At 43.3% G+C, this 18751-nt stretch overlaps 1 protein-coding gene across 1 annotated transcript; it reads left to right on the top strand.

The window, feature by feature from the left end:
- The first annotated feature begins 7244 nt into the window (after positions 1-7244).
- LOC134602058 (olfactory receptor 1468-like) lies at positions 7245-8174 on the top strand. The gene has a single exon (XM_063446559.1). The coding sequence runs from the start codon at positions 7254-7256 to the stop codon at positions 8172-8174; it is 921 nt and encodes a 306-aa protein (XP_063302629.1). The 5' UTR covers positions 7245-7253.
- Positions 8175-18751: the final 10577 nt, after the last annotated feature.

Below are 18751 nucleotides of genomic sequence, written 5' to 3'. Positions count from 1 at the left end.
GCAAAGCTGAAATTAAGAACGTACACCCAGGGTAACAAAGCAGGGAAACTCTTGTCCACTATGCTTAAAAAACAACAGACTAACTCTAAAATCCCACATCTGATTACAGCTGCAGGCGACAAGATACATAACCCACAAGACATTAATGACAGTATGGCCGATTACTACCATTCCCTCTACAACCTTAACACAGACCCTAACTTGCATCAACCGACCTCTAGGGAAATAGATGATTTTCTCAAAACAGTGGAACTCCCAACACTTTCCTCTACCCAAAGGGATGCTATACAACACCAGATCTCTGTACAAGAAATTGTAGATACTATCAATTCTCTACCATCAGGGAAGTCACCTGGCCCAGACGGAATGACTAATGCTTACTATAAACAATTCGCACCGATCTTAGCACCTTACTTACAAAGGGTATACCACCATGCCATACAAACAGGACTACTACCACAAGAGATGTTGATGGCCCACGTAGCCACTCTTCCCAAACCGGGGAAACCCCCGAACAGGTGCCAAAATCTCTGCCCCATCTCCCTACTAAATACGGATGTAAAAATTATAGCAAAAATGTTCTCTAATAGACTGGCGCACATAATCCCCTCCCTAATACAGGAGGACCAAGTGGGGTTTGTCGGGGGCAGACAGGGGGCAGACGGCACTAGGAAAACCCTAGACCTACTTTATGTAATACAGAAGAGCAAAACCCCTAGTGTCTTTTTATCCCTAGACGCTGAAAAAGCCTTCGATAGGCTCCACTGGCCCTTCCTAAGAGCGGTACTCCAGAAATTCGAATTCCCTCCACAGTTCCTGGCAATCGTTCAAGCATTATACTCCTCACCGACAGCTAAGGTGGTCAATGAGGGATTCACATCAAAACCGTTTCACATATCCAATGGATCTAGACAGGGCTGCCCACTCTCCCCACTACTCTATATATTAGCACTTGAACCCCTCACCCAATTAATACGAAATGACCCGAATATACACGGGATAATGACCAAAGGCCGGGATACAAATTGTCACTCTTTGCGGACGATATCCTGCTTACATTGGAACAACTGCACATATCTCTGCCCAACTTTCACAACATCCTATCCCACTTTAGTGCATGCTCATACTACAAGCTAAATGTCGCCAAAACCCTAGCCATGGGCATTCACATCCCAAAACCAGACATGACAACTCTTCAGGCGAACTTTAAATATGACTGGAGACACGATCACATTAAATTCCTCGGAGTCCACTTTACTCCCTCAACCAACACACTATTCAAAGCAAATTACACCAAATTACACACGGAAGTTAAAGCTCTACTACACAGCTGGAAGGGAAAATACATATCCTGGGCTGGTAGGATAGCCTCAGTGAAAATGGTGATCCTACCAAAAATCCAATACTTATTTCGCACACTCCCACTCAAACTCACCAAAGCCTACTTATTGGAACTACAACGTAGCATAAATGAATATATATGGGACTACAAGAAACCAAGAGTGGCCGCGACCACAATGTACAAACCCCATGACCAGGGCGGAATGGGCCTGCCGGAAATAGAGAAATACTACAGAGCAGCCCACATCGCTCCTCTTATTGCAGCATCACACCGCCAGACCCCCTTGGCTTGGGTCGACTTGGAGAAGAGTCACGCAAAGGGGATCTCTCTCCCGGCTCTAGTATGGTTACCGAACAACCTCCGACCTAAATCATCAGAATTACTGCCTACCACCACACTAACCCTCTCTGTATGGGACAATTACTCCCGAAAGAAAGGTATAGCAACGTCGTTCTCACCAGCGACCCCGATGGAAGCAATACGGCAGCTTATCCCTGACTTTAATCATAAACTCTGGCAGAGACATGGAATACATACACTATCGCAAGTAATGCAGGGAGACCACCTCAAGTCCCTTACAGATCTGTGCACAGAATACAAGCTACCCAGAACTGCGACCTTCTCCTATATCCAACTGCAATCATGGATTAACCTAAATAGACAACAACAAACTGCAGCGCCACCCGACCCACATTGGGTCAAATTGATACAAATATGCACCAAAGTCAAGCCGGCAACGAAACTCATCTCACAGCTCTACGCCTCCGCAAAATCAGGCGCCCAAGCATCCCCGCCCTCCTTCCAAACGGCATGGGAACGGGACATAGGGCACAAGCTTACAATCGACCAATGGAGGAACATATTCCAAGCCAACAAAAAACTCACCCTATGCACAACGCACGTAGAACTCTCACGCAAAATACTGTATAGGTGGTACCTAGTCCCAATAAGACTCAAACACAGCTACCCGAAGATATCAGATGAATGCTGGTGGTGCCAAGGGGACCGAGGCACCTTACTACACATATGGTGGCAATGCCCGCTATTGCAAAAATATTGGTCACAAGTCCTAGACTTAATAACACGCTGCACCAAACTGCACATCTCCCTCCTGCCGGAAATATTCCTACTACTATTATTACCTCAAACACGGCACATGCCCACTAAATACCTGCTATACCACATCTGTATAGCGGCCCTCACCACTATCAGTAGAAATTGGAAACAAACGAAAGCTCCAACGATCACCCAATGCATCACAGCTGTAGAAGCGTCCAAAACCTATGAAACAATGGCAAGGAAATCAAGCCATTCTGATCCTTATTGGACCGAAGCATGGAATCTCTGGGACAGAAACAAACCACACGAACCACACTGAACAAACGACAAGAGAACCACCCTCAAAAGATGGAAAGCCCCCACGACCGGAGGCAACCTAGCAACACATAAGCTGGCTCACATGCACACACACCACACACACATCACACCTACACTAAGCCTACACTACAACTACATAACACCCCCACACAACACGTCTACACTGAAACTACACGACCCCAAGTACACGACATGGACCTCATATTCCCACATGACCCGACCCCACCAACCCCCCATATATCCAACACCAACACTGAAGACTACATTACATCCTAAGCCCATATCGAGCTCGAACCATTCGGGACAGACACCACCCACGACCAACACATAAAGGCTCATCTCCACTGAAAATTAAGACATTACAACCAATGGTGTTTCCCAATCGAGCTCATAGAAGGTATCAGTGTTAACCATATGCAGGGATTTAACACTGTTGAAAATATTGTGTATGGATATATGCGTAACCCCCCTCTCCCCCTCTTGCCTTCTGTACCCCTTACCCTGGATTGCAAAATAAAAATTGTCAAATTAAAAAAAAAAATCACGTGATCACGTGATCGGGATACGCGGAAGTGATTTTAATCTACACACCTTTCACTGTATGTACAATTAGAGCCACTATATTACACTTGAGGTGTCTCTGTATATATTTTTGCGCACTAGCACTTTTCTGTTTTTAACTATTCTGCACCATATTACCTGGGTATATTGTTGGTGATGCATACCAACCTATAAATTGCATATATAGATTATTTTTGCGCCAATTTATCTACTTGGTATATTATATGAAAAATGAATTGGTTACTAAATAAAAAAAAACATAAATCTATGAAACATTGTTCTGCAATAGTAAAACACTGTATTCCTCCCTGAATTAGTTTTTGTGCACTAGACGCCTTCTGCTATTCTCTTGGGTTTCTGAACATGTATTAAAAGTGAACAGAAAATCTATGTTCACTCTAGAACACATTACGTGGAACAAACAGCTTCATCTTTAGTTTCTATATTTATTTAATATCTTCAAAACTGCTCTGTTAATTCAGGCTTGATGTCAGAACTTGTCATTTGGTGCGAGGAGGCTGTTTCTGATTCAAAATAAGAATGAGCAAATCTCTCTACTTGAGAAAATTGAGTCATCAATCGTTGAGAGTTGAAGTTGCTGCACTTTTCAGTTCTTCTTTTCAGGTATAGTGAGTCTCTATTAGCACTGTTGGGGTTATGACTAAAATTCATCACATACACTTTTACATTTTCATCATCAGTTTTGTAAACATCCACAATTTTCTTATGTATAAAACTGTTTCTGTTATTTTATCCGTTCTATTTTTATCATAAGAGCATTGGTTATGTGTTACTAAACAGGGGTAATATAGGCTAACAAAATGTTGGTATATGGTATTTCCAATAGTTCTATTGAGTATCTATCTATCTATCTATCTATCTATCTAATTATTACAATTATTACTCTATTATTATGGCTGTCTTGTATTTAGTATTTTTGCTTTATTAGTTTTGTTTGTGGAATCATGGACTTATCTTTTTTTTTCCTGCACCTAATGTTCTAACAATTTTGAGTCTGACAGTACAAGTACCAATGATGTATCTTACAGCATATTGTCTGAATGTTAAAGGACCACTCTAGGCACCCAGACCACTTCAGCTTAATGAAGTGGTCTGGCTGCCAGGTCCTGCTAGGGTTAACCCATTTTTTTTTTATAAACATAGCAGTTTCAGAGAAACTGCTATGTTTAGAAATTGGTTAAGCCTTCCCCCTAATCCTCTAGTGGCTGTCTCATTGACAGCCGCTAGAGGCGCTTGCGTGATTCTCACTGTGAAGATCACAGTGAGAGCACGCAAGCGTCCATAGGAAAGCATTGTAAATGCTTTCCTATGCGACCGGCTGAATGCGCGCGCAGCTCTTGCCGCGCGTGCGCATTCAGCCGACGGGGCGGAGAGGAGGCGGAGAGGAGGAGGAGAGCTCCCCGCCCAGCACTGGAAAAAGGTAAGTTTTACCCCTTTTCCCCTTTCCAGAGCCGGGCGGGAGGGGGACCCTGAGGGTGGGGGCACCCTCAGGGCACTCTAGTGCCAGGAAAAAGAGTATGTTTTCCTGGCACTAGAGTGGTCCTTTAACTGAATTAAGATAAAACATACTTTTGCATATTTTATTTTCATTATTTTGAGAATTTGTTCATATATGTAAACATTACAAAATTACTTCAAACCACACTATTTCTTTATAATTAATTTAATGTGTATTTAGAATGATAAAGAAATGCAATAAACAAATTTAATTTGCTAATATACAAATCATATATGCATGAGAGACGATGTGAAGGGGTTAATGCTGAGAATTCTACATTGTTATTGTTCTTACTGCAAATAACTATTTATTTTTTGCTATAAGTAAAATCTCTTTTCCTCCACTTTAAATGGATGACCTACAGCCTGTTTATTCCTGCTACCGTATCCCTTCTGGAGTGTTCTTTTCTGATCAACTTGTGACGAAACCAACCTCGCCACTGAGAACTGGAGAAGCCTGGTTGCCCGCCTGCTGCCTTTGGACTATGGCCCTGGGAGATTGGGCCCTTTACAAACAGTATTCGGCCCTAACAGAGTGCATGTCACTCATTCTGGCCCTTTAAATACAGTGGGGCCATTCGGTACTTGCCCTGTGTGAGCAGTGATACCCCCCAGATAGCTATGCCATGGAGCCTATTCATATAATGAAAGACTATGGGAAAGACTTTGGCTCCATGGCAATTAAACTGTATTTGTGTGGTCTGCGTGCCATTCACCTAATAATGTGCACGCAGACCTGAGCTATCTGGGGATATGTTAAATGTCTGTGTTTAATGTATAAAAAGTGACTTTATGTATTTTAAAGAGTTTTATGTTGTTTTGCAACCATGTGGTTAATGGAGTCTGCCTCTAGTCCTGGATAATTAGATTTCTTCTCCAATTATCTCCAGGGCAGAAGGGAGGAAGCCAGGATGCATTGTGGGGATGTTTTACTTTTACTGTTTGAGCCAGAAGGAACAAAATATACTTTTAGTAACTTTTGAACCCCTGGTCGGATTCATGCCATTTTTTAATATGTTGTTCCCCTGAATGGATTGATTGTGGATATGTATTTTTATGTGAATGTGATGTATGGTTTTAAAGTTATGAAAGTTGTGTAAAAGTATATTTTGAACTGTACACATAATGGGATTAAGTGTCACACTAAGGGGAGGGGATGTGTGGGAGGTAACATCTATGTTATTGGTTATTTTATGCCTCCCCCTGGGTGTGGCCTGTATGTGTACTCATGTAATAAAAACCAGGCTGGGTGCCCAGCACCTCAGACCACTGCTTGACCTTCAACACGGAGCCTTGTCTCGTTCTTGGGGGGATTCACTGTATGCTGTTGGAGATTTGACTGCTAGGAGTGTAAGCTGATGTCTGCTTTTCCTATTCATCTGCTAGCAGCTATTTGTGAGGTTCCAGCTGGAGTGCTACCTTATTCACCTATATCCAGTTTGTGAGTTCTGATGTTCTGCAGTAGCTGTGCCTTAATAAGAAAAGGGGATTATCGCCTAAACGGATTTTAACCCCTCATATGCTGAAACGGTCCGTTACACAACTTATCTCAGTTTTAATAGTACGCTTTACATGCACAACCAAGAAAGGGAATAATTATTAGAAGTGCAGGATTCAGGCAGAACCATCTTCACCAAGATCCACCAATATTATCAGACATTAAAAACACTAACATAGAATGTTCAATTGCAAATTATTTCTTTTATTTCTTTTTGGAGAATGCTAATTTCTAGATAAAAATGACACTTAAATAAGTTCACCAAACAAGAACATGTCAACGCGTCAGTCAATATCAGTCAAAATCATTCAACAATAAACAATTATTAGCAATAGTAAAAAGGATGTCCGTTTTTGGGGTTTTTTTTTTTTATCAAGCAAATACATTAACCAGAACATGTAGCAAAAACTGTAATAATAATTGTTGCAATATTGATGTGCAAAATAAATAGGCTAAAATTACTAAGGTCATGTGCAAACATGGACAAAAATAATCTTATTAGGCTCCATGCTAGAAGTACCAGTAGAACACATTGTTTGAAGTTAATATAATAAATAGACCTTGGAAGGACCTGTTTGGTCTGTACATGCCATTGGGTACCACTGCATGAAGGTGACAGTAAAAAACATTCTAAGGACTATATGATACAATTGCATTTTGGAGCCATTACCCACTGGTGGATTTGCCAAAAGTTGGACCATTTGACTTATGCTGGGGAACCACGAACAAATTGAAGGAGTAAGTCTGCTAAAAATTAAATCCTCACAGATTGACGGGGGCAGGGTGATATACTCATATAGATACCAAAATCATACTAATAAACTTAAACTTCAATTTCTCTTACAGCTTTACCATAATTAATTTCATTGAAACCACTTGTCAATGTTTCATTTCAATTACAATTAAACATAAAATAACATTTCAGCTAATGGAATTATCTTTGTTTTTTCACAGGCAATGGATGTCATGAATCAGACTATTGTCACTGAAGTTCTTCTTCTTGGATTCCAGAATATTCCCAGTTATAAGACAATGTTTTTGTCTTTTCTTATTGTTTTCCCTATTATGACTGTATGTGGAAATATTCTGATTATTTGGTTGGTGGCATCTAACAGCAGCCTCCAGTCTCCCATGTACTTCTTCCTAACACAACTGTCAATTTCTGATTTACTTGTAACCACAGTTATTGTTCCAAATTCCCTTTATATGGCATATAATGGAGGCACTATGTCTCTTTCAGGCTGCATTGTTCAGTTTTATTTTTTTGGCTGCTCTGAAACCACTGAGTGTGTCCTCCTCTCAATAATGGGTTATGACAGATATCTGGCCATCTGTAACCCTCTGAGTTATAGCTCTTTAATGAACCCTATGGTATGCATTACATTGGTTATCATCTCTTGGTTGTTAAGCTTATCCCTGGAATTGATTGTACTAATATCAACATTGTTTCTTCAGTTTTGTGGTCCAAATGTTATTGACCATTTTTTCTGTGATCTTGTCCCACTATTAAAACTTTCTTGTTCAGACACAATTTATATTGAAATGGAAGTTCTCATAATAAGTGTTCCAGTTATATTTACTCCACTTGTAAGTATTGCGGTTTTTTATGTGTATATTGTCCAGGCTGCCCTTCGGATCTCCACCACAAGTGGAAGATCAAAAGTCTTCTCCACTTGCAGTTCCCACCTGCTTGTGGTTTCTATATTCTATGGCACACTAACTGGAATTTATATGCTTCCAACTAAACAGAAATCTATGACTGTCAACAAAATATTATCCTTGTTATACACTGTGGTGACTCCTATGATAAACCCTATCATATACAGTTTGAGAAATAGAGACATCAAAGAAGCTTTGAAAAAAATAAGTTGCTTGTAGTCATTATACCATTGGAATGGGTATTGTATGTTATTTAATTATGACCCTACTTCAAATTAATTATAAATGTTAATATTGCCAAGAAGTGTGAAAAGAATCAAATTGGGTTGTGGCTTGGCAACCTTAGAATATGGTGGTATAATCCCCTAGGCTGGCCTAAAAAAGAGCCAATCAAATTAATTTGTACTCACCGTGCACTTAGACCCAAAGGCCCGCCAGATGGTCCTCCATGAGATATCATCTATTGCTTGGTTAGTTTCCCACTCAAAAATAACATCTTGAGATGGACACGAGAGATGTTGCAAATAATCTACCAAGAGTCTTCACTGCAGCTGTTCCCGGACCTCTCCCCTGCTACTCTGGCATATAGATGTCAGGATCGGGACAGGGATCCAACACGCAGAGTACAAACAGTAGCCAGATACGTATACCGGTCCTTAGAATGGCCGGACTAACGTAAGTAGTACAGTATAGAATGGTCAAAGACAAGCCGAGGTCGAGGGAACGAGAAGACAGGTAAGCGAGAGACAAGCCGGGTCAGAGGGATAACAGAGATAAGCAGAATAGTACAACAAGCCGGGTCAAAACCAAAGAGAATACTAGAATACAAGAGCACTGAGTGACTAGACAAGCTAGAACCACGACAGGGCAATGAGCTGACGAGTGAAGCAAGCTTAAATACCCTGAGTCCGGAGAGTAGGCACGCCTCAGCTGAGTGCTGATAGGATAAAGCCAATAGAGTGGCAGGTCGCTCGGGATAGCGTCAAGACGTCACGTATCGAGCGTCATGTTAGAAAAGGAAGCGGATCCCTTGCGGCCAGCGTTAGAATGACTGGATGGACCGCGAGGAACGGGAGATATGGCGTGTCTAGACGGATAAACAACTAAGTCTCTACCCTTCTCAAAGGTAGAGACCTCAGGTACCCTGACAGTACCCCCCCTCTCAGATACGCCCACCGGGCGGAAGGAACCGGGACGAGATGGGAAGCGGGAGTGAAACGCCCTGCGGAGACGAGGAGCATGGACGTCCTCCTGAGGTACCCAACTCCTCTCCTCAGGACCATATCCCTTCCAGTTGACCAGATACTGTAATTTTCCCCGGGACAATCGGGAATTGATAATGGAGTTAACCTCGTACTCCTCCTGACCGTCCACCTGAACAGAACGAGGTGAGGAAACCGCAGAGGAGAATCTGTTGCAAATCAGTGGTTTCAGCAAGGACACATGAAAGGAGTTGGGAATGCGTAAGGCCGACGGCAGAGCTAGGCGATACGCAACCGGGTTGATACGAGACAAAACCCTGTAAGGGCCTATGTACCGAGGCGCAAATTTCATAGAGGGAACTTTTAAACAAATGTTCTTAGTACTCAGCCATACTCTATCCCCAGGGACAAAAACTGGAGCCGCCCTTCTGTGTTTATCAGCGTGTTTTTTGAACAACATAGAATTATGCAGGAGAATCTGACGAGTCTGATCCCACAACTTCTTCAGATTGGCGACATGATCATCAACCGACGGTACTCCTTGGGAAGAAGAGACCGAAGGAAAAATGGAGGGATGAAAGCCATAGTTCATGAAGAAGGGGCTGGAACGAGTAGAATCACAAACGAGATTATTGTGTGCGAACTCTGCCCAAGGAATCAAACCGACCCAATCATCCTGGTGTTCGGAAACAAAGCAGCGCAGATATTGTTCAATCTTTTGATTAGTACGCTCAGCGGCTCCGTTAGACTGAGGGTGATATGCAGAGGAAAAGTTCAATTTGATGCCTAATTGGGAACAGAAGGATCTCCAGAATCGTGAGACAAATTGAGAGCCTCTATCAGAAACGATTTCAGAAGGTATCCCATGTAAGCGAAAAACTTCTCTCGCAAAAATCTCCGCCAATTCAGGAGACGAGGGAAGTTTAGGCAACGGTACAAAATGAGCCATCTTAGTGAACCTATCCACCACCGTGAGAATAACAGTCTGTCTCTTGGAGGCAGGTAAATCCACAATAAAGTCCATGGCCAAACAGGACCATGGTTTCTCAGGAATGTCCAAGGGGAGCAACAAACCACAGGGAGATGCGTGAGGCTGTTTAGTCCTGGTACAAGTCTCGCAAGCCCCGACGAACTCCTTAATATCCTTTCGTAAGGAAGGCCACCAGAAATCCTTGGAGATCAGGGAATAAGTCTTGCGAATGCCAGGATGGCCAGCCACCTTGCTTTCGTGGAAACACTGTAAGAGCTCCAGTTGGAGTTCAGGAGGAACAAATTTTCTTCCCTCAGGAGTCTGTCCAGGTGCCAGATGCTGTAAGTTCAAGATCTGGGCAAGCAGCGGAGAATGGATTTTGAGACTTGTGTTAGCAATAATGTTGCATTGGGGTACAATAGAGGACAGAACCGGTTCAGAAGAGACCAAAGGTTCATATTGGCGAGATAGAGCATCGGCTTTAGAATTCTTTGAACCAGACCTATAAGTAAGAACGTAGTTGAAATGGGTGAGGAATAACGACCAACGAGCTTGCCTGGAAGACAATCGCTTGGCCTCTCCAATATAGGACAAGTTTTTGTGATCCGTTAAAATAGTAACAGGATGTAATGTCCCTTCCAATAAATGTCTCCATTCTTTTAAAGCTTTGATAACAGCTAGTAGTTCTCTGTCCCCAATGTCATATCTGCTCTCCACACCAGTCAATTTTTTAGAGAAAAATCCACATGGATGTAATGGTTTATCCACACCTAGCCTTTGGGATAGAATAGCACCTACGCCAGTCTCCGAGGCGTCTACCTCAAGTAGGAAAGGAAGAGTGGTATTAGGGTGAACCAAAATTGGGGCGGAAGCAAAAAGCTCCTTGAGAGTTTTGAAAGCAAGGAGAGCTTCCGTAGACCAATTCTTAGTATCAGCCCCCTGTTTGGTCATATTGGTGATAGGCGCAATAATCGAAGAGTAACCTTTAATAAAGCGCCTATAGTAATTGGAGAACCCAATAAATCTCTGAACGGCCTTGAGACCCTTGGGTAGAGGCCAATCCAGAATGGACTGGAGTTTATCCGGGTCCATCTTAAATCCCTCCCCAGAGATCACATAACCGAGGAAATTTACTTGGGATTGATCGAAACTACATTTCTCCAATTTGCAGTACAGACCATGTTGAAGAAGTTTGTGCAAAACCCTTCTGACCTGTTCGTGGTGAGTCTCAATCTCTCTAGAATGTATGAGTATATCGTCCAGGTATACAATAACACACTCCTGCTGAAATTCCCTAAGAACCTCATTTATTAGATCCTGGAATACAGCCGGTGCATTACATAACCCAAAAGGCATAACTGTATATTCATAGTGACCGTAGCGAGTATTGAATGCCGTCATCCACTCGTGTCCCTGCTGGACTCTCACCAAGTTATATGCCCCTCTGAGATCTAACTTGGTGAAAATGGTAGAACCCTTTAAACGATCAAAGAGTTCGGTAATCAAAGGAATGGGATAAGCATTCCTAATGGTTATCTTGTTTAAACCTCGATAATCAATACAAGGCCTAAGTGAACCATCCTTCTTTTTAACAAAAAAGAATCCAGCCCCGGCAGGGGAGGAGGATCTCCTAATGAATCCCTTGTCTAAATTCTCGTGAATATACTCCTCTAGAACTGAATTCTCTTTAGTAGATAACGGGTATACATGTCCCCTGGGAGGCATGGTACCAGGGAGTAGGTTAATCTTGCAATCAAAGGATCTGTGTGGAGGTAAGGTATCGGCTCTCCTTTTATCAAATACTGCCTTTAAATCCAGGTACTGAGGCGGTATTTGAGTCTCTGTGGGATTAGGGGAGTTAGCCGACGTGTTCGCCAGGCAAAGGGGCGAGACCCTCCGCAAACATTTCTCTTGACAACTCTGACCCCATGAAATTATCTCCCCTAACTCCCAATTAATGATAGGGTTGTGTCTCTTTAACCAGGAGTACCCCAGGACTATGGGAATAGAAGGAGAGGAAATGATCAACAGGGATAGGTCTTCCTCATGCAAGATACCAACAGTTAAATTAACAGGTATGGTCTCACGGAAAATAACAGGCTCAAGTAAAGGTCTACCATCTATGGCCTCAACGGCCAGAGGTGTCTCCCTTAACTGGGATGGGATAGTATGCTTGTTAACAAAAACTTGATCGATAAAGCTCTCAGCAGCTCCAGAATCAATCAAAGCCATGGTTTTTACTACTCCCTTCTCCCAAGTCAAAGAAACGGGTAGCAGAAGCCTGTGATCTTTATAATTGTGAACAGAGGACAAAATAGATACACCCAAGGCCTGTCCTCTAGAGAAACTTAGGTGCGAGCGTTTCCCGAACGATTGGGACAATTTAGGCGTAGATGACCTCTGTCTCCACAGTACATACATAAACCCTCCCTTCTCCTGTGCTGTCTCTCCTCCTCTGTGAGGTGAGTATTACCTATCTGCATAGGCTCAGGAAAACGTGAGGTTTCGATCTCAGAATTTCGAAAAGCAGGAGCTAGTTTAAAGGGGGGTCTACGAGTTCTATCTCGAGTGTTCTGCCTCTCTCTTAAGCGTTCATCAATGCGAGAGATGAAAGAAATTAGATCCTCCAAATTCTCAGGGAGCTCTCTAGTAGCAACCTCGTCAAGGATTACATCTGACAACCCATTTAAAAATACATCTATATAAGCCTGTTCGTTCCACTTAACCTCTGCCGCCAAGGATCTGAACTCTAGTGCATAATCCACAAGTGTTCGATTCTCCTGTCTAAGGCGCAACAGTAACCTAGCTGCGTTGACCTTCCTACCAGGGGGGTCAAAAGTTCTTTTAAAAGCAGCTACAAAGGCATTATAGTTATAGACTAACGGGTTATCATTCTCCCATAAAGGATTAGCCCATCGTAGAGCCTTCTCAATGAGTAACGTAACAATAAATCCAACCTTCGCTCTATCTGTAGGATAGGAGCGGGGTTGTAATTCGAAATGGATGCTGATCTGGTTCAAAAAGCCACGACACTTCTCAGGAGAACCGCCATAACGTATTGGTGGAGTAATACGAGAAGAAGCACCAACAGTAGCTACTTCTAGACCTGAACTTACAGGAGAGATCGAAGGAGTACGTGTCTCCTCTGGTGGGTTACTAGCACGAGACAATAGTGCCTGTAGTGCTAGGGCCATCTGATCCATCCTGTGTTCCATGGCGTCAAACCTGGGGTCGGAAGAACCAAGCTGACTGTTTGTACCTGCAGGATCCATTGGCCCTGTCGTAATGTCAGGATCGGGACAGGGATCCAACACGCAGAGTACAAACAGTAGCCAGATACGTATACCGGTCCTTAGAATGGCCGGACTAACGTAAGTAGTACAGTATAGAATGGTCAAAGACAAGCCGAGGTCGAGGGAACGAGAAGACAGGTAAGCGAGAGACAAGCCGGGTCAGAGGGATAACAGAGATAAGCAGAATAGTACAACAAGCCGGGTCAAAACCAAAGAGAATACTAGAATACAAGAGCACTGAGTGACTAGACAAGCTAGAACCACGACAGGGCAATGAGCTGACGAGTGAAGCAAGCTTAAATACCCTGAGTCCGGAGAGTAGGCACGCCTCAGCTGAGTGCTGATAGGATAAAGCCAATAGAGTGGCAGGTCGCTCGGGATAGCGTCAAGACGTCACGTATCGAGCGTCATGTTAGAAAAGGAAGCGGATCCCTTGCGGCCAGCGTTAGAATGACTGGATGGACCGCGAGGAACGGGAGATATGGCGTGTCTAGACGGATAAACAACTAAGTCTCTACCCTTCTCAAAGGTAGAGACCTCAGGTACCCTGACAATAGAAAAGCCATGCGACCACTCACAAAGATCGTTCTGACATAAAAATTCCAATATTACTAGCAGTTTCTCACAAAGATCATGATTCTTACTGCTAAAGGTCCTTCCTGTTGAAACAGCCCTCTGATATGGAGTTATTGGTGAAACAGCAGCTTTTGCCCCCAGTGCAGATTCATGGCCAGACCCACTAGCCTTCTATCCTGAAACACCCAGGACACCCTCGTTGACACTTCAACTCATTGCATACGCTGCAAAAGACAACAGATGGACAGACCCTCCAGGAACTTCAAATAGGAACACATGGACTTCTGATGCTGTTCAAGCTATGTATAATTTGGTGTAGTGCTCCCTATATATGCCAACTCACTATGTACTTAGCTCATACCTAAAACTAATGTCAATACCTTCTGCCCATAAAAGCAATAGAGACCTGCATTGGAGAAGTGGGGGAGTGGTATTGTTTACATATCAAGCTCAATGTTCAATTGTGTTAGTCAGCAAGCATCTTAAACATCATCCATTATCCATCATGTTAAAACAATGTATATCTAGAATATGATTTAATGCACTTTACATTTAATTGAACACATTATGTTTGGATTCATACTGCCAGGTATTTCAGTGTGTACAATGACATCTAATGATACATCTGCATAATGAAGGTTACAATAGAGGGCAAAAGCCTGAAGTAAACTGCAGGCTTTGTGTGCTAATATTTGAATAGTAATGGTAACAGAAATTAACCAAAAATATTACAAAGTAACCTATACTGCAGGAAATAGATTTAAAGGGGTATTGCACTCCTTACCTTAGTTGGAGCGACTATTATCTGGAAGGTCTTCTACCTGGCCACCCACTCACTTTATCCCACCAGCATCATCCCACCCTCCCCCACACCTTTCCCCCTCCTCTACCCCTCTCCTTCCCCTTCCCTCCCTATCCTCTTTTCCCTTTCTCCCTCCTCCCTCATCTCCCCACTCACACTTACCTTTCCACTGACTCCTTTCCTTGCCACTTCTTCCCTTTCCACCCACCCACACTTAACCCCATCACCTCTATCCCCTCCCATTTTTTCCTCTCCCTCCTCTTTCTCTTCCCCCTCCTCACCACTCTCCCTGTCTCAGTGGAGGTCAGTAACAGCAAGTGAACACTTAAAAGTAAAAAAAAAAAACATAGCTCTACCTCTCTTGTGGATGCATGCAGCTTACGAGCTTGCAAATATGAAGGCACTAGGAAACTTAAGAAAACTTCATTATCACTGGTTACTGTGAGGGTTTTCTCCTCCCCTGAGCTTTACATTAAACCTACACCCATGGGATTCTCATTACACCTATTACCCCAACCTCTTGGCAATCCCACGACTGGCCTTATTTTCCAACTAAGATTCATTTTAATACACTGTTATGTTGTTTCACACATTGAGCCAGGTCAAGGACACCAGGACAAACTCTTGGGATCCTGAATAGGCCACTTCTTAACGGGTTACAGGTGGACTTGGGTCTCACTTGCTCGGCTGGCTAGGGGCATCCTTTTCTCCTTCATGACCCCACCTTATGCATAGGTGTCCAGAAAAAGGTGTGCACAGTCTCTGATTCCATACTTGACTTGGACATTGGTGCTCCCTGATGCCTATGCTTCTAGCCAATGACATTGGCTATGTTACTTGTACATAGGTATTATTTTCCCCATTTCTTACTACCCCTAGCCCCATCCACTGATCGTCTGGATACACCACACTATTATTATTATTATTATTGCCATTGATATAGTGCCAACAGATTCCATAGTGCTTTACAATATTATGAGAGGGGGATTTAACTATAAATAGGACAATTACAAAAAACGTACGGGAACAATGATCCATCTTTAAAGGGAATAGCATTACTCACTAATGTAGCCATGCCTTATGCCTTTCATTTACCTGTTTTGTTGTCCCCAAAATACCTAACAGGGTATTGATAATTTGTGAGTAGAGTTGAGCGGACCTGGATGTTCGGGTCTGGTGGGTTCGGCGGAACTTTAAAAAACATTTTTTTTTGTTTTTTTTTTAATTGGGGTAGCCCCCAAAATATTGGGACATATAAAAAAAGAAAACTCTGTTCCGCAGAGTGACTGACCCGTGTGTGCTGCAGCTGAAACTCCACTGTCGCCTGCTGCTGCTCACACAGTCTCATGAGGCGGTGAGCGGGAAGGCCGAAGTTACGCTGCAGCGCAGACAGGTGAGCAGCAGCAGGGTGAGAACGCCAAAAGCGCGCACAGATGGCACACACTTTCTACAGCAACTCTGATATAACTGGGTAGTTTTTCATGAATTTCTGCACCACCAAATTCAGCACATGCGCCAGGCAATGGATATGCGTCAAACCGGCTAGGCCAAGAGCTGCTACGAGATTTCGCCCATTATCGCACACCACCAGGCCGGGCATGAGGCTCAGTGGCAACAACCACTCATCGGTCTGTTGTTCCATGCCCGTCCACAGCTCCTGCATGGTGTGGGGTTTTTCCCCCAAACATATGATTTTTAAAACAGCCTGCTGTCGTTTCCCCCTGGCTGTGCGGAAGTTGGTGGTGAAAGTGTTATGCTGACTGGATGAGGAGGTGGTAGAGGAGGAGGAGGAGGAGGAGGAGGAGGAGGAGGAGGAGGAGGAGGAGGAGGAAGAAGCGGAGTAGATGGAGGAGGCAACAGGAGGCAAAGCTGTGTACCCAAATAAAGATTGTCAAACGTTGTATCCTGGAACTGTGTCCCATCCGGTTATTGGGGAAATGGGTCTGACCTATTCTAATCAAAGGGGAAAACAATCGGTTACCCAGGTCCCGCTTTAATTGGTGGCAAGCGTTGGGATCCCATGTCCCTGCCAACAGACCCATGGACTCTAAAGCAACCTACGCTGCAGGACTTGGGTGGAGCCAGAGGAATAACGCTTGGTGGGCGTAACAAGGCCAAATTCACTGATGCGCTCATGGAGGCAACGAACCCCAGCCAGGGGCCAGAGATGAGGAGGAAGTGCGCAAGGAGGTGTAACGGCGCCTGGCATATTACCAAGAGTCACCCTCAAAGGAGATTGTCGCAGGACCTTTTTGGAGGTGCAAGCCTATGTCCTTGCCAATACACAGAGGGCGACCTCCATGAACCCACCCTGGCCCACAAGCTACCATACAATGCCTTCAAAAACTTCAAGGAAGAAGAAGAAGGCATCAATGACTTTTTACAAAACTTTGAGCGCCAGTGCCTACTCCAAGACATGGACCCCAGCGACTGGGTCACCATCCTGGCCAGCAAACTAGTGGGGAAGGCAGCGGATATTTACCGGGCTGTACCAGAAGAGCAGATCAGAGACTATCCCTTTATTACACAAATCCTCCTGGCCCGGCAATACCTCGAGCAATACCGCCGAAAGTTTAGGGAGACCCGGAAAGGGGAGAAGGACTCCCATGCAGAGTGGGCATGCTGCATCACAAGGGCCACCCAGAACTGGCTCAACTCCCATCAATCCAAGCTCCCGGAAGAGATCACCCAGCTCATCATGCTAGATCACTTTTTCAATGGGCTCCCCAACAACAAGGCGACGATGCATTCGTATATCACCCATATCAACTTTCAATGCCACTTTCTGCGCCTACCCTGGTGACCACGGGTAATGGGAAACAAGAATTGGTAATTAACAATATGACATCTGAAAAGCACATGAAAGGATGCTGTATGATGTTAAAAAAAAAGAACACACTACATGAAGGTCCTGTTCACTAGAGTCTGTAGTCATGAATGTAACCAGTAAAACTTTGTTTTTACAGCCACTGGTTGGCCCATACATATTTTACAACTTGTTTAATTTTGTTATAGCATGACTTGTAGTCTTGTTTTTAACTTGTCTATAATACATATATTTGTATGACACTTAGTGTGTTTTTTTCATTGATTATTGAATTTTAATGGTCTAAGATAATTAACATGTAAACAGGCAAACGTAACCCTAATGATTTGTCTCAGTCTTGCCTTCTATACTACTTGCACCATAGGCAACATTTATTTGTCTTTAGACTTTCTTGAGAAGCGGTAACTAGCCAGTGTTGCACACATACACCAGATAGGAAGTGCACACCCCAAATGTACTATTTAGCACCAAAACAATTAGAATGTTTACAATTGCGCTGTACCCGCAGTATTTGACGCTTCTATTTTACTCTCAGATATGAAGTGCAGGCCCCAAATGTAATATTTAGCAGATTATCACCCAGAAAATAAGAATGTTTACCACTGCGCTGTAAGCACACTATTAGATGCTTCTATTTGACTCTCAGATATGAAAAGCACGCCCCAAATGTACTTCTTAGGAGCAAAACAATGGGAATTTGTTAAAGTGCACTGTAAACGCAGTATTTGACTCTCAGATATGAAGAACACGCCCAAAATGTACTATTTAGCAGATTAGCACCCAGAAAATAAGAATGTTTACCACTGCGCTGTAAGCACACTATGAGACGCTTCTATATGACTCTCAGATATAAAGTGCACGCCCAAAAATGTACTATTTAGCAGATTAGCACCCAGAAAATAAGAATGTTTACCACTGCGCTGTAAGCACACTATTAGATGCTTCTATTTGACTCTCAGATATGAAGAGCACGCCCCAAATGTACTTCTTAGGAGCAAAACAATGGGAATTTGTCAAAGTGCGCTGTAACAGCAGTATCTGACACTTCTATTTGACTCTCAGATATGAAGAACACGCCCAAAATGTACTATTTAGCAGATTAGCACCCAGGAAATAAGAATGTTTA

This window comes from Pelobates fuscus, chromosome 3, assembly GCF_036172605.1.
Source record: "Pelobates fuscus isolate aPelFus1 chromosome 3, aPelFus1.pri, whole genome shotgun sequence".
NCBI lineage: Eukaryota > Metazoa > Chordata > Amphibia > Anura > Pelobatidae > Pelobates > Pelobates fuscus.
The sequence above is the reverse complement of the archived record's forward strand: the minus strand, read 5'-3'. Positions and strand labels throughout refer to the sequence as shown.